Raw genomic sequence first — 16955 nt, 5'->3', positions numbered from 1 at the left:
TTTACCCGTTCTACATCACTCAGGATTTTGTAGACCTCAATCATATCCCCCCCCCAGCTGTCTCTTTTCCAAACTGAAGAAACCTCACCTCTTTAGCCTTTTCTTATATGGGAGGAGTTCCACTCCCTTTACCATTTTGGTCGTTCTTCTTTGAACCTTTTTTAATTCCTCTATATCTTTTTTGAGATACGATGAACAGAACTGAACACAGTATTCAAGGTGTGGCTGCGCTATGGAGCATTATAATATTCTTTGTCTTATTTTGCATCCTTCTCTTAATAATTCCTAGAATCCTGTTTGCTTTTTTGGCTGCCGCTGCAAACTGGGCCAAAGATTTCATCACATTGTCTACAATGACACCTAGATCTTTTTCTTGGGTGCTGACCCCCCCCCCCCCCCCCAAGGTGGACCCCAGCATCAGGTAACTATGATTCAGATTATGCTTCCAAATGTGCATCACTTTGCATTTGTCCACATTAAATTTCACCTGCCTTTTGGATGACCAGTCATCCAGTTTCCTACGGTCTTCTTACAATTTTTCACAATCCACACGTGATTTTGACATGTTTTCTGCATTTACTGCACAGGCTTTTTGCTTTCCTCATCTTAAATTTTACAGTTAGCACGTGGTAAGTGCAAAACCTTACTGCAATTAAGTTAACAGGCCTCTTAATTTGAAGCTAGAATGATATTTTCTGTGCAATCCATCTATTTCATCACCAACGCTTCTTCACAAACAGTTCAAAATCCTTTCAAACTCCCTTCTCAAAGATATATCTCAATCACCGCCACTTTGATTTCATTAAATATATTTCTGATTATATAAAGTGATTCAACAGTTCTGATAACTTTTTATAAAAGTGATCTCAGTGATGCTCACCGCCCACCACACTTACAGGATTTACGTGGCGATTTCCAAAGCATCAACCTCTTCACCGATCTACTTTTTAAAGAGACATTACCTCATATATATACGTGTGTATAAACTTTTTTTCTTAATTTTTAGTTTACTTATCTTTTCAAAACTTTACTTAGTCGGACCCAGGGGTTCTACTGTCCGGCATGTTTCGCTCAACCAACAAGCTGCCTCAAGGACATACCCCCTGTGATCTTTACTAGCGCCAGCTCTGCATACTTCCTTAAGGCAGTTCGTTGGTTGAGCGAAACATGTCGGACAGTAGAACCCCTGGGTCCGACTAAGTAAAGTTTTGAAAAGATAAGTAAACTAAAAATTAAGAAAAAAAGTTTATACACACACATATATATGAAGTAATTTCTTTTAAAAAAGTAGACCGGTGAAGAGGTTGATGCTTTAGAAATCGCCACGTAAATCCTGTAAGGGTGGTGGGCGGTGAGCATCACTGAGGTCACTTTTGTAAAAAGTTATCAGAACTGTTGAAGCACTTTATATAATCGGAAATATATTTAACTAGTAAAAAAGGCCCATTTGACACAAATGAAATGGGCGCTAGCAAGGTTTTCCTCGGAGTGTGTATGTTTGAGAGAGTGTATGTGAGAGAGAGAGAGAATGTGCGAGTGTGAGAGAGAGAGAGAGAGAGTGTGAGTCTGGGTGCAAGTGTGTCTGTGAGAATGAGTGTGTGTGCAAGTGCGTATGTGAGAGAGAGAGAGTGTGTGTTTCACACAGATACAGTGTGTGTGAGGCACAGACTCTCTGTGAGACTGAGTGTATGAGACCGAGAGTGTGTGAGTGTGTAACACATAGAGAGTGAATGTGATACAGTGTGAGACAGAGTGTGTGAGAGACAGTGTGTGAGAGTGAGAGTGAGATGTATTCACTCTGCTGCTCCCCAGTATCTCTCCACACTCGTCCTTCCCTACACCCCTTCCCGTGCACTCCGCTCCATGGATAAATCCTTCTTATCTGTTCCCTTCTCCACTACTGCCAACTCCAGACTTCGCGCCTTCTATCTCGCTGCACCCTACGCCTGGAATAAACTTCCTGAGCCCCTACGTCTTGCCCCATCCTTGGCCACCTTTAAATCTAGACTGAAAACCCACCTCTTTAACATTGCTTTTGACTCGTAACCACTTGTAACCACTCACCTCCACCTACCCTCCTCTCTTCCTTCCCGTTCACATTAATTGATTTGATTTGCTTACTTTATTTATTTTTTGTCTATTAGATTGTAAGCTCTTTGAGCAGGGACTGTCTTTCTTCTATGTTTGTACAGCGCTGCGTATGCCTTGTAGCGCTATAGAAATGCTAAATAGTAGTAGTAGTAGTAGTAGTGAGGAGATACCTCCCTCCCTCTCTCTGGTGTCTGAGCGTTACTGTGCAGGATGCTGAGCTCTGGCTGTGCTTCAAGGAACTGACCAATCCTATATAATAGAATGCACCTCCAACATTCTGAAGCTGAGAAACCTCGTGTGGTTGGTCACTTCTGCTTGTGACGAACCCAGAAGTACATGATGTCAATTCAGGAGATGGATACAGAGAGCAGGAATGCCTCAGCCATGCAGTCAGCTTCAGAATGTTGGAGGTGCGTTTTATTATATAGGATGATATCAAAGTGGCAGTGATTGAGATATATCTTTGAGAAGGGAGGTTGAAAGGATTTTGAACTGGATGTGAAGAAGCGTTGGTGTTGCACTTTTGAATCTAGTATAAAGACCAGATAGTGTGCTAGCAATTAAGCTGTATCCATCTATTTCACACATTTGCTGAACTGCATGTGTAAATAGGTAATCGATTCCAGATTCAGAATAATGATTTTCCAGGTGAAGTTATTATCCATATGTTAAATATTATTTGAAATAAACTGCACCACAGCACTGAACAAGCACCTTAGCATTAAAAAAAAAAAGAAAAGAATATGATGGCAAATATTTTTTCTACGGCCCATCTAGTCTGTACAAATTTCTACTGGTTGCGATATCTCAAATGTTACATCTCATGGTTTTACTTCTTCACTCTTTCATAATTAAGGATCCCCTATACTTACCCTATGCTTTCTTCAATTCTGACACTCTGGTACAGTTTCTAGACAACTGCCTGACCTTAGCTGCCCATACTAAGCTGAATAAAAAGAATAAAGACTTCAGGGAATTGACGCATACTCACTTCCTGGACTACTCACACTATGCACACTGGTGACTGGAACCCCTGGCCCTGGTAAATAAAAAGAAGAAAGGCTAGAATGAATTACAGGTTAGTTGCTTCAGGCGTTACAAGCTTCAAAGAGGCAATTCTAGAAATTGGTACCTAGATGTAAATGCAATAAAATGACAGTTAGGCACCTGTGCACTAAGGCGCTATTCTATAGGGTAGCACATAAGTGCCACAGGACCAAATTCTATAAATAGTGCTGAAAAATCAGTGATGAAAAGATAACGCACTAAGAGCCATTCTATAAACAGTGCTGAAAGTTAGACACTGTTTACTGCCGCGGGATCGGCACCCACCTTTACACATGAGGATTTACACAGAGGTGGTCTTTTACTAAGCGGCGGTGAGCCCAATGCAGGCTTACCCCTCGTTAAACCGAAAGATTAGATGTGGATCCCCCATGACGCTCCCATGGCCACAACCCTTATATGTGGATCCCCGTGACTAAAAATGTGCAAGTAAATTTCAATTAATGCCAATTAGTGCTGATAATTATTAGCATCCAATTGGTTTGCTGATCAGTTAAATTGCATATACAAATTGGGTGCATCTCCAAATTTGCACACAAAATTTTGGGGATAGTGTCTAACTGCAAGAGGGTGTATATGAGCAGGTCATGAGCGTGTTTCCAAGTTACAAGAATAGTTTATAGAATACCATAAGCTATGCGTGTCACTTGGCACACCAAGGTGCGCCAGTTTATGTTTGTCATTGACATGGCATAAGAGGGTGTGTTTCACATGGACACACCAGGGCCCACTTTACACTAGTATTCTGTAATGCAAGCTTCGCGCTAAGGTGCTTTTACAGAATTGGCACTAAGCACTGGGATGCCTAAACTGAGGTGTCAATTTATAAACTTCCTTTTTAAATCTTTTTCGGAAATTATTAGAGAGGTGCATTCATATGACATTTCCCAGGTTATTTCATGTCTCTTTTACCCGGAAACAACAGGGAAAAAACACAAATCGGATGATACTGAAAACAATTTAACTGGCTAGAAACGGCAGCCGATCAGTGCACTGGTCCCCCTCACATGCCCTAGGGGGGACCGCAGTGGACTTCATAAATTGCTCCCATGGTGCATAGCTCCCTTACCTTGGGTGCTGAGCCCCCCCAAACCCCACTACCCACAACTGTACAACACTACCATAACCCTTAAAGGGTAAAGGGGGCACCTACATGTGGGTACAGTGGGTTTCGGGTGGGTTTTGGAGGGCTCACATTTACCAGCACAAGTGTAACAGATAGGGGGGATGGGCCTGGGTCCGTCTGCCTGAAGTGCACTGCAGTACCCACTAAAAACTGCTCCAGGGACCTGCATACTGCTGTGATGGAGCTGGGTATGACATTTGAGGCTGGCAAAAAATGTTTTAACATTTTTTGGGGTGGTAGAGGGTTGGTGACCACTGGAGGAGTAAGAGGAGGTGATCCCTGATTCCCTCCAGTGGTCATCTGGTCAGTTCGGGACCCTTTTCGAGGCTTGGTCGTGAAACAAAATTGGACCAAGTAAAGTCGGCCAAATGCTTGTCAGGGACGCCCTTATTTTTTCCATTATCAGCCGAGCACGCCCATCTCTTAACCACGCCCCCGTCCCACCTTCGGTACACTGCTGACACGCCCCCATGAACTTTGGTCATCCCCGCAATGGAAAGCAGTTGAGGACGCCCAAAATCGGCTTTCAATTATGCCGATTTAGGCGACCTTGAGAGAAGGACGCCCATCTCCCGATTTGTGTCGGAAGATGGGCGTCCTTCCGTTTTGAAAATAAGCTAGATAGTTATGCAAACCACAGACCTTCTATAACAGTGAGCACCTAAATGTATTCTGCAATATGGGTGTGTAACTAGGAGCCCCACTCGTGTTCTATCCATGCTCCACCCATGTGTACACCCCCTTGTATTTATGCAGGTAAGTAAACCACTAGTTATACCCTTCACAAGCATTAATACATGTTGACTTGATATCTTGCAATTTATTTTAGTAAGCTCTGTGAACATGGAGAATAGTTTAGCAATAACAACTATTTAAACAGTAAGTTCTCCGTTTTCTCAAACAGTCTTCACGAAATTGTTCAAAGAAGCGAGAGAATCTGATTTACAAAAAGAATGTATATTTTTCCTATGCTTTCATTCAAAAACCCTGTGCTATTCAAACCTCAATAACGTACACCTACCGTCCTTTTCTGTTGTATATCTGTGTGTGATGAGCTGTGCTTTGGGCGCAGTCCTGTGTTATATTTAAGGAAAAGTCTACAAAGCAATATATTGGTATAGAGACTATAGACAATCACTCCACAGAATGAAAATCAGTCCAGTATGTATTTCTTTTATAATGTCCCACATTTACATTATATAATCCTCTATGTTTTTTAAATGATGCTTAAAACTGAAAAGAGAGAATATAAAAATCACCCTTCTGTTTATGTAAGAGTCTGCTTCTAACAACTTATTTTAAGATGACACAACTTAAAGAAAATATAGAATTATATAGTATAAATATTACATGTAAGGGAAAGCCATCTGATATATCTGTGTTCCTTGAACAGTGAGTATTTTATTTGGCTTCAATTTTCTTGGTTGCATTTCATAATCTCTCCTCTTTGCATCCTGCCTTTGTATTTTAACGTTCATGCCTCAAAGTATAAACATGAATCTCTTATTTCCGAGTTTCTTCCTAAAATGTAGTCTTTTCAGAGTGGTGTTTATAATCCAAATTGCCAAGGGTGGATGCATGAATGTATGTATGAATTCTGTGAAGTTTGGTCTACAGATGAAAACTGTAAATTCTCGGAGATGTAATTGTATGTGTTACCTTATCTCCTGCTTTAGAATTGCTGCTTTCTGTGTGTCTGAGGCATCTTGAGACTATTGTGTTTCTGTCTTTCAGTCTCACACAGACATGTCTTTGTTTTGTCTCTGGAACAAGCAACAAAATAAAGAGTCAGTCAGGTTTTCAGGATACTCACAATGAATATGCATGATATAAATTTGTCTCCACTGTATGCAAATTTATCTCATGCACATTCATTGTGGATATCCTAAATACCTGACTGGTTAGGTGTGTCCCGAGGACTGGGTTGAGAACCTCTGCCTCAAAAAGATCCCAGAAAACGCAAACTCTCTCTTTCCATATCACTACTCAAGAAAGGAAAAAGTTACCCCCACCCACCTCCACAGGCAGTCAGTGGTTTGTTTTAAATGCTGGCCACTCTGGTTCTTTATACCCAGATATTCAGTGCCAGGTTGTAATCAGATTACTGGCACCAACACTTATCTGGTACTGGTGTTATTAAGACTGCTTACTGTCCTAACAATATTTTCAGTTACCCACAGCCCAATGATCAAAGGTAAACGTGGGTGCTAGAAGTCTCTAGCACTGGATTAGTGCTGCATTTACCTTGGCACCCATGATCATAGGGCAAACAGCGCCCTTCAACACCCTAATTAGTATGGAAGCACCATCCAGTGCATCCCAGAATGCATTGGGCAGGGCACTGCATTTTGAAGGTGGCGCTAGAAGAGGAGAGAGTGTGCTACTCTATCCTCCATCACGGAGGTATGAGGAGTTGGCTGCTACACCATCAGGGCAGGTGAGGGGGTTGGATTAGCAGAGATTTGGGGGGGGGATTGGGGGGCTGGAGACCCTGGTTTCTTGTGTTGGGGGGGTTGGGGGACTGGAATTATGCCAGACTCCCATTTTGCTGTCTGGGTGGGAGCTTGGGAGAGCACTAGGCCACCAGGTCTGAGCAATGGCAGAGGTCCGGGGGTCCAATGGACCTCCATCTCCTAGTTTGACAGGTCTGGCCTTTTGATAGCCCAGACCTGTCAAACACGTGTGGGAGGATTGTGCCTAAGTGCATGCTCAGGCACAATTCTCCCACACTTTTCCCCTATGATCAGAGCTAATAGAACGCTTAAATTTGCATGCTATTAGCTGTAATCATAGGGGTGTTATTGCCACACGCTGTTCTAGCGCTAACTTTGGAGCACTATTTGGAACAATGTGGGGCTTCTGATCATCAATATCGCTGCTATCTGGGTAACTCCTAGACCTGCTTTGGTTCTACCTCTGGATTACCCTGCCAATAGCCAGATTGTGCCGGGGGTGGTAACTGATTGTTTTGGCATTATCCCCTGGATTTTATATAGCATGACTTAAGATTTGTGCTCAAATCCAGTCGTATTCCAGATTTGAGCATGCAGCTTAATTAGTTAACAAGCCAATCAGCGCTGACAATTGTCACTTAAGCAATTATTGATACTAATTGGCATTAATTAGAATTTACGCACAAAACTGTCTAAGCATACTCTGCAAAGTGATGCGCATAAATTCTAAGTCGTATAGTTGAAAAGGGGGTGTGGTCATAGGCATGGAATGGGCAAGACATGGGTGTTTTTCAAATCTATGCGCGTTGTTGTAGAATATGCCCAGATTTAGACATTGGGATTTACATCAAGTTTTACTTGGCGTAACTGCCCTTGACTAAATTTAGTTGCACAGACAGGCACTCAGCATATTCTATAATCCACAAGGAAATTTAGGTTTATTCTATAAAGTATGCCTAAATTTACGCATACTTTATAGAATACGTGATTCTGATCGTAATTGTGGTTTGGTGTATCTATTATGTTGATATTTCACCCTAGAAACTGCCCAAGGATAAATTGGGCCTCTTCTATAATCATCAATTTCACTCTTAAATGTATCCATCTTTCCTCTCTTAGTGTCTCTTTTGCCGTGCTTCAATTCCTATGGGCTTCCTCTTATTTGCCGCGCTGGAATTGGTAGCATGGCTTTGTAAAAGAAGCCCTTAATATCCTGTCGAAAGGTCTTACTGTGTGAATTTACCTCTTGAATAACTACATCAAAATTATCATCACCTATCTATAATTTGTCAAGTTCTGATCTAATTTGAGTTTTAATGCCATCTGCTTTTCATTTCACTGTCTCTAATAAAAGTGTCATCAAATCTAGTGAACATTTATTTAGTATTTTGCAAGATTTGTCTAAAAATGACTGATCATCCTGGAACATGGTTGGGCCTTTCTTGATCCTGAGACCATGAGGAATTCTTTGATGCCTTGAGTAATCTAAAAGAAAAGCATAATGTAGTTTGTTCATGATGACATCCTTTTAATTCTGAATGAGGATGGACTATCTATCCAAACGAGAAGATGGATTGTCATTGTCTTCCATTACTGGTTCCTAACTCTGTAGTAGTCCGTAAATGGTCCCTAGGGAAGCTAAAAACGTCCCAGGGATGGAAGGACATATTGGTTCGCAAAAGGAGCAAAGCCCCTCTCATGTTAATGCTCTTTTGCAGTTACACATTATAGAATTTAGACACTGAGGGCTCCTTTTACAAAGCCATGCTAGTGATTCCCACTCGGCAAATGAGAGGAAGCCCATAGGAATTGAATGTTAGAAGGTCGGTGCACATCATTACAGAATATGCTTAGCAAGTTGTGTACCTAAATTCTAATCAGTGCCAATTAGTGCTCATTTTTGCTTGTTAAGTGCTGTTATCAGTGCTTATCAGCTTGTTAAGCTTTTCAAATTACATGCAATGTTATAGAATCTGTATCAATATCACCGATCTCTAGCAACCCTATATAGAATCCAGGGGGGTAAGTGGCATTGTTCAGGGGCCCTGCATGAAATGAGATTGAAGGGGGGGGGGCAGACTCAAGAAAAATGTCAGGAAGTATTTTTTCACGGAGAGAGTGGTGGATACTTGGAATGCCCTCCGGAGGGAGGTGGTGAAGATGAAAACGGTAACGGAATTCAAACATGCATGGGATAAACATAAAGGAATCCTGTTCAGAAGCAATGGATCCACAGAAGCTTAGTGAAGATTGGGTGGCAGAGCATGGGAGGCGGGGCTAGTGCTGGGCAGACTTCTACAGTCTATGCCCTGAAAATGGCAGATAATGGCAGATGCAAATCAAAGTCAGGTATACACATAAAGCAGCACATATGAGTTTATCTTGTTGGGCAGACTGGATGGACCATACAGGTCTTTCTTTGTCGTCATCTACTATGTTACTATGCACATCCAACGCGTGCCATTTTGGAAATACCACCTGGCCCAGGTGCTAATTCCATTTTTTACGCATGTCCGATACGCGTGCCAGAAAATATTTTTTATCTTCCAATGCGTGGCGCTAATCGGGCAGTAATCGGCAGTGTACGCACGCTGATGATTACCGCCCGGGTTAATGTGTGAAACCTTACTACTAAGTCAATGGGTGGCGGTAAGGTCTCTGACCCAAAATGGACGTGCACCAATTTTTATTTTGCGGCATGTACATTTTCAGCCCAAAAGAGGCCTTTTTTACAGGTGCACTGAAAAATGGATCTGCGCGCATCCAGTACATGTGCCTACACAAGCGCAGGCCATTTTTCAGCGCACCTTAGTCAAAGGACCCTTTAGTGCATAACTAGGACCGCAAAAATGTCTGTCCTACTTATATGCACTAGCTCATGGCGCTTAAGTGCTGGATATCAGCTTATGCAGATATGTGTTAGCCAGCTAAAAAATAACGGGATATTCAAAGCTGAAGCGCATAGAGGTCCTGGCTTTGAATATCTTGGAATAACTCCATCGGCAATGAGCAAAACGCTCACTTTGAAAGCTGAACATCAGACCCTAAGTTTATAAAATAACGCCTAAGTGCTGTTATGTGCGTAACTACAAATTAGTGCAAAATTATTGCCACTTAAGGGTCATTATTTGCAGTTAAAGCCAATTAGCTCCCACTTAAACAATTACACCCCCCCCCCCTTCACAAAGCTGCGCGATAATGCTGACATAGCTCATTCACTTTGAATGGGCTGTGTTGGCATTACCGCACCAGCAGCCGCTAGCATCTTTTTGTAAAAAGGGAGGGGGGTGGTAAGTTAGGTGCTATTTTATAAGTTGTGTGCACAATTTTGCGCATTAGTCACAAAATTGTGTGCCCAAGTTTATAGACTTAGGGAGTATGTGACTATTTTACAGAATTATCCCCATAGTGTTGAAATTATAAATATGTTCAGAAATTCCTCCAGCCCTGCCTCTCCTTGTGCAGCTTGAGTTGATGTGTATATCGAGTTATAGGCAAAAAAGCTAATTCATGTAGCTGTGGTGGGAGATAAGCCATCACTGTGGGCTACTGTTAGGACTATAAGTCATGCTATTTTAGCACAGGGTCCCATTTTATGCAATGAGACCCTGTGCTAAAATAGCAAGACATAAAGGGGCATAATCGAACGAAAACGTCTATCTCCATGGGCGTTTATCTCAGAGAACGGGTCCGTGAAGGGGCGGAACGAACCGTATTTTTGAAAAAAATAGACGTCCATGTTTTATTCGACAATTTGTGAGCTGGGCGTTTTGTTTTTCAGCGATAATGGAAAATGAAAGCGCCCAGCTCAAAAACGAATAAATCCAAGGCATTTGTTCGTGGGAGGGGCCAGGATTCGTAATGCACTGGTCCCCCTCATATGCCAGGACACCAACTGGGCACCCTAGGGGGCACTTTTACAAAAACAAAAAAAAAAGGTAAAAGAGCTCCCAGGTGCATAGCACCCTTCCCTTGTGTGTTGAGCCCCCTCAAAACCCACTGCCCACAAGTCTACACCATTACTATAGCCCTAAGGGGTGAAGGGGGGCACCTACATGTGGGTACAGTGGGTTTGGGGGGGTTGGACGACTAAGCATTAAGCAGTACAATTGTAACAGGTAGGGGGGATGGGACTGGGTCCACCTGCCTGAAGTCCACTGCACCCCCTAACAACTGCTCCAGGGACCTGCGTACTGCTGCCAGGGAGGTGGGTATGACATTTGAGGGTGAAAATAAAAAGTTGTGAAACATCATGTTTTGTGGTGGGAGGGGGTTAGTGACCACTAGGAGAGTCAGGGGAGGTCATCCCCTATTCCCTCTGGGGGTAATCTGGTCATTTAGGGCACTTTTTGCGGCCTTATTTGTGAAAAAACAGGGTCCAGGAAAGTGCCCTAAATTCTAGCTACAAACGCATACTTTTTTTCCATTATCGGCGAAAGGCGCCCATCTCTGTTCGGGTGATAACCATGCCCCAGCCCCGCCTTCACCACGCCTCTGACATGCCCCCGTCAACTTTGTATGCTTTTGCGATGGAGTGCAGTTGAAAACGTCCAAGTTCGGCTTTCGATTATACCGCGTTATTCGTTTTTGTGAGATAAACGTCCATCTCCCGATTTAGGTCGGAACTTGGGCGTTTTTCTCGTTTGATTATAAGCAGGATAGTAAAATAACCCATCTTTTTTTTGTAATTGAAATTAAAAAAAGTAGTACAAAGTACCAGAAATATAATAGTCCACATTACAAAAGGAGAATAATGCAGATGTTAGCAAACATAACATTGGAAAGAAAATAATCTCAGAAGAAATACTAAATGAAAATCAATTACCTGACTATACTTTTAGGCAATCTTAATTACAATAACCACATTTAGTTGAGTACTTAGCTTCCCTATCTAACAAGACCCTCTCTAGCTGATCTGGTTCAAAGAAGACATATTGAGCTTTAGAAAGAGATATTAAGCATTTAGAAGGAAACTAAAATAACCCATCTTAATGGTAACCCACATTGATTTCCCCCCCCCCCCCCCCCCCCCGTTAGTGTTTTTAACAGCAAATTTAAAATAAATATTGGGAGAAAGTTCAAGGTGCTCTTTTACTAAGCCATGTAAACGTCTACGTGCACCCAACACGCACCAAAATGGAGTTACCGCATGGCTACTGTGTGGCTCTTGCGGTAATTTCATTTTTAGGGTGTATCCAATACGTGTAGCTGAAAAATCAGCATCGTGTATCAGACGCACCCCAAGTGGCATTTGGCGTGTATAGGTCATTACTGCCCGGTTACCGCATGAGACTTTACTGCTAGGTCAATGGCTGGCGGTAAGGTCTCAGACCCAAAATGGACGTGTGGCAACTTTGATTTTGTCACACGTCCATTTTTGGCAAAAATTTTAAAAAGGCCTTTTTTACAGGTGTGCTGAAAAATGATTCTGCGCATGCCCAAAACCGGCGCCTACACTACTGCAAGCCATTTTACAGTGCATCTTAGTAAAAGGACCCCCGAGTTTGTGCCTACTATTGGGGTACTTTATGAAGACAATATAGGAGTCTATCCAGCTTATTTCGAAAGAGATCGCCGGCCATCTTCCGACACAAATTGGGAGATGGCCGGCCATCTCCTGAAGCTGGCCAAATCGGTATAATCGAAAGACAATTTTGGCTGGCTCCAACAGCTTTCCTTCGCCGGGACGGCCAAAGTTCCCGGAGGTGTGTCGTAAGGATAGCGAAGGCGGGACAGGGGCGTGCTTAAGAGATGGGCGCCCTCGGCCGATAATGGAAAAAAGAAGGGCGTCCCTGGCAAGAATTTGGTCCACTTTATTTGGTCCCTTTTTTTTCAGGTCCAAGTCCCAAAACAGTGTCTGAACTGATCAGATGACCACCGGAGGGAATCGGGGATCACCTCCCCTGACTCTCCCAGTGATCATTAACCCCTTCCCACCCTCAAAAAAACTTAAACTTTTTTTTGCCAGACTCTATGTCAGCCTCAAATGTCATACCCAGCTCCATGACAGCAGTATACAGGTCCCTGAAGCAGTTTTAGTGGGTGCAGTGGACTTCAGGCAGTTGAACCCAGGCCCATCCCCCCCTACCTGTTACACTTGTGGTGGAAAATGGGAGCCCTTCAAAACCCACCTGAAACCCACTCTACACACATGTAGGTGCCCCCTTCACCCCTTAGGGCTATGGTAGTGGTGTATAGTTGTGGGGAGTGGGGTTGGAGGGTTGGGGGGCTCAGCACCCAAGGTAAGGGAGCTATGCACCTGGGAGCTATTTTTTAAAAATTTTTTTGAAGTGCCCCCTACGGTGCCCGGTTGTGTCCTGGCATGTCAGGGGGACCAGTTCACTACAAATGCTGGCTCCTCCCACGACCAATGCCTTGGATTTGGCTGGGTTTGAGATCGCCGGCCTCTGTTTCCATTATCGGTGAAAACCGAGGACACCCATCTCAAACCCGGCCATATCTGACATTTGGCCAGCCCCAACCGTATTATCGAAACGAAAGATGGATGCCCATCTCGTTCGAAAATACGGTCAGCCCTGCCCCTTCGTGGCGCCATCCTCGGAGATGGGCGCCCTGAGAGATGGGCGTCCCCAGTCAAAAATGCCCCTCCACGTATCTATTTAGACTTGAAGCTAAAGGCAGCTATGTATGATTCCTCCTGTGCTCTGACCAAACTCGTACCCCAAACACACCTTCACTTTGAGTCACATAAAAGTAGGCATGGACATTCTCTGTATCAGCTTCATCTGTACATAACCCCTGTAGTAACGTTATAAAAGTAGCTGAAACAGTGTTTATCTACAAAGAAAAAGTAAACAAAAAAAGTACTTCCTAAAATACAAATGTGGCTTTATGAATGAGCTTCATAATTTAGCCATTGCAAAGAGGAAATTCAAACTTTAGGATCTGAGTAACTAAGTTCAAAAGTTAACTGTTCAAAGCCCTTTGAACACTGATTCCCAGAAGATCGAGGAACTCCCAACACATTTTTGAGAATAGGAACTGGGTTATCTAATTAGCAAATGAAATTTAATGAGGACAAGGGTAAAGTCATTCCACACAGGAATAAATAATCCTAACAGAGCAATTTTCTTGTTCACAGTGCTGCAATATCAAACATATATTTTAACTATGGCCTTTGCATTAGTTTTCAAAAGGAAAAGATGTATTACTTTTACTTTGAAAATTGCCAAAGGAAAAGGACTCCACAGAGCTCTGCATCTTTTTTTTTAGTGGGTCCTTTTTTTCAGACAGAACATGCAAAAGTTTTGAAAATCTAAAACTATGCATCCTTTTAATCCCCACTTCACATGCACTTTCACCTACATACAGAGTGGACAATTTTCAGACAACCATTGTATGTTAAAACACTTTTATCCACAAAACATATTGTGAAGATTTTCCTTTCTATGCACACACTACTGGATTTCACACTATGCAATACTAATCTGGGGCGGGGGTAGAAACATGACAGCAGATGAGGTCCAAATGGCCCATCCAGTCTACCCTTCCTCAGTATCCATTAATTCCTCCTTTTCCCAAGGGATCCCATGTGCTTATCCCACCCTTTTTTGAATGTTGACACAGTCTTTGTCTCCACGACCTCCACCGGGAGGCCATTTCACGCATCCACCGCCCTTTCAGTGAAAGAGTATCTTCTTAGATTCCTCCTCTTAACTTCACCCTATGCCCTTTCATTCCAGAGTTTTCCTTCAATTGGAAAAGGCTCTCCTCCTGAACATTAATGCCACTGAGGTATTTAAACATCTCTATCATATCCCCTCTCTCCTGCCTATCTTCCAGCATATACATGTTGAAGTTCATAAGCCTTTCCTTATATGCTTTATGATGGCGACCACTTACCAATTTTGTAGCCGCCCTCTGGACCGACTCCATCCTGTTTATATCTTTCTGTAGGTGCGATCTCCAGAATTACATGCAATACTCTAAATGGGGCCTCACCAGGGACTTATACAATCGCACTATTATCTCTTTTTCCTGTTGTTATCCCTCTCCTTATGCACCCAAACATCCTTATGGCTTTGGCCGTCGCCTTAGCCACCAGTTTGGCCACTTTAAGGTCAACAGACATAATCACCCACAAGATCCGTTCTTTTTCTGTACACAGAAGCACTTCACTACTACTACTACTACTATTTAGCATTTCTATAGCGCTACAAAGCGTACGTAGCGCTGCACAAACATAGAAGAAAGACAGTCCCTGCTCAAAGAGCTTACAATCTAGTAGACAAAAAGTAAAGCAAACAAATCAATTAATGTGTAGAGGAAAGAGGAGAGGAGGGTAGGTGGAGACGAGTGGATACAAGTGGTTACAATGGCGACCGCTTACCAATTTTGTAGCCGCCCTCTGGACCGACTCCATCCTGTTTATATCTTTCTGTAGGTGCGGTCTCCAGAACTGCATGCAATACTCTAAATGGGGCCTCACCAGGGACTTATACAATCGCACTATTACCTCTTTTTCCTGTTGGTCATCCCTCTCCTTATGCACCCAAACATCCTTATGGCTTTGGCCGTCCCCTTAGCCACCTGTTTGGCCACTTTAAGGTCAACAGACATAATCACCCACAAGGCCCGTTCTTCTTCCGTACACAGAAGCACTTCAACCCCTATATTATAACGTTCCCTTGGATTCTTGTGACCCAAGTGCGTGACTCTGCATAAATTACACAGTGACACCTTCAGCAGCAATTTATCTAGAGATAAGTATTCAATTTAATGTAAATGAGTTATTTAGGCCTCTGACTGGTTTAATAACTGATCTAAGAGTTTGGGAGCTCCAGGATGTGGTGATTCACATGTTTACTCTCTTTTTAAAATTAAAGCAAATTTATGCATGTTAAATTTGCATGGTAATCAAAGTGACCTTATGAAGAGCTGAGAGTGATAATGGCATTTCTCTTCTTTGATTACATAATGACTTTTGAAAATATGAGCAGTAGATACAGAGACCGACAGAATAGTAAAGACACCAAACCTCGAATTCTATAAAAGTCGCTAAAAATTGCATGTACAAATTTGGGTGTGCGCCCAATCTCCATGTGCAATTGTATTGAATAACGAGCCAATTAGCACTGATAATTGAAATTTTAACAAGCAATTGTTGGTGTTAATGGGCTTACATTAATTTACGCATGTGTGCATGGAGTATCACCAAGTTATATGGTCAATCTATTAGATCTTCCATCCAGAAACAGGTCACCATCTTCACGGACATACCTTAACCTGCACCTTCCCAGTTGCAAAGGACTAAAGTATAAAACATATCATGCATCTAACTTCCCCTGCCTAGGATCCCAACTCTGGAATGCTCTACCCAGATACATTCGATCAACTAGTGAATACCTTCCCTTTAGGAAACTATTGAAACCCCATCTATTCAAACAGATTTACCCAAATGACTTGACCTACCATAAGCAAACATAAGCAACCCATCCATTTACCGGTTCATCTAATCATTAACAACAATGGCTCAGAAATTACCTCCTACCAATCTTCTTACCCTCCATGCTCTTCCCCTACCTCTTCTTCATCGCTCCACTTCCTTACCTATCCCTATCCTTTCTCTCATATCTCTTTTATCCCATTTACCCTTGTTCATTTGTCCTACCACATACCTCCTTTGTTGATTCAGATACTACAGATTGTATTCTCTTGTTACTATGTAAGCTGCATTGAGCCTGCGATGAGCAGGAAAGCGCGGGATACAAATGTAATAAATAAAATGGGGTTGTGGCCATGGGAGGATCAGGGCTTATCAGGGGCATTTCTTTAATTTCGGTGTATTGTTATATAATTTGGGGGATCTGCACTTAATTTAGGCAGGAGGATTTACACTAAGGTTTCATTGGTGTAAATGGTCATGCCTAAATGTAGTTGTGGTTCCCGGTGCTCAGTGTTATTCTATAAATGGCGCCTAACTTTAAGCGTTGTTTATAGAATAGCGGTAAGTGCTACTTTTTTAAGCACCCATTTTTAAGCTGCCATTTATAGAATTTAGTCCCAAATCTCACTCATGATCATTGTGTTACACTCATCTGAAAGCTCTCATGCTCTTTGAGCCCCTTCTTTCACTCATTAAAGTCTAAGACCACTGCTTTCATGAGAGATCAGCCTAAGAGAAGATATACCAAGAGCTCCACCAGTAGCAAGAAATCCAAACACAACTTCCTGCTTACTTTGTCTATTCCTGAACCTAC

The 16955-nt window shown here is 42.5% G+C and overlaps 1 protein-coding gene across 1 annotated transcript in view; it reads right to left on the bottom strand.

Annotated features, from left to right (window-relative positions):
* Positions 1–16955, bottom strand: part of DPP10 (dipeptidyl peptidase like 10) — a 744229-nt gene that overhangs the window by 74947 nt on the left and 652327 nt on the right. The window contains 1 exon segment of the mRNA XM_030210103.1: positions 3083–3130. Coding sequence (XP_030065963.1) covers positions 3083–3130 — 48 coding nt within the window.

Source organism: Microcaecilia unicolor, chromosome 7, assembly GCF_901765095.1.
Source record: "Microcaecilia unicolor chromosome 7, aMicUni1.1, whole genome shotgun sequence".
NCBI classification, from domain to species: domain Eukaryota; kingdom Metazoa; phylum Chordata; class Amphibia; order Gymnophiona; family Siphonopidae; genus Microcaecilia; species Microcaecilia unicolor.
The sequence above is the reverse complement of the archived record's forward strand: the minus strand, read 5'-3'. Positions and strand labels throughout refer to the sequence as shown.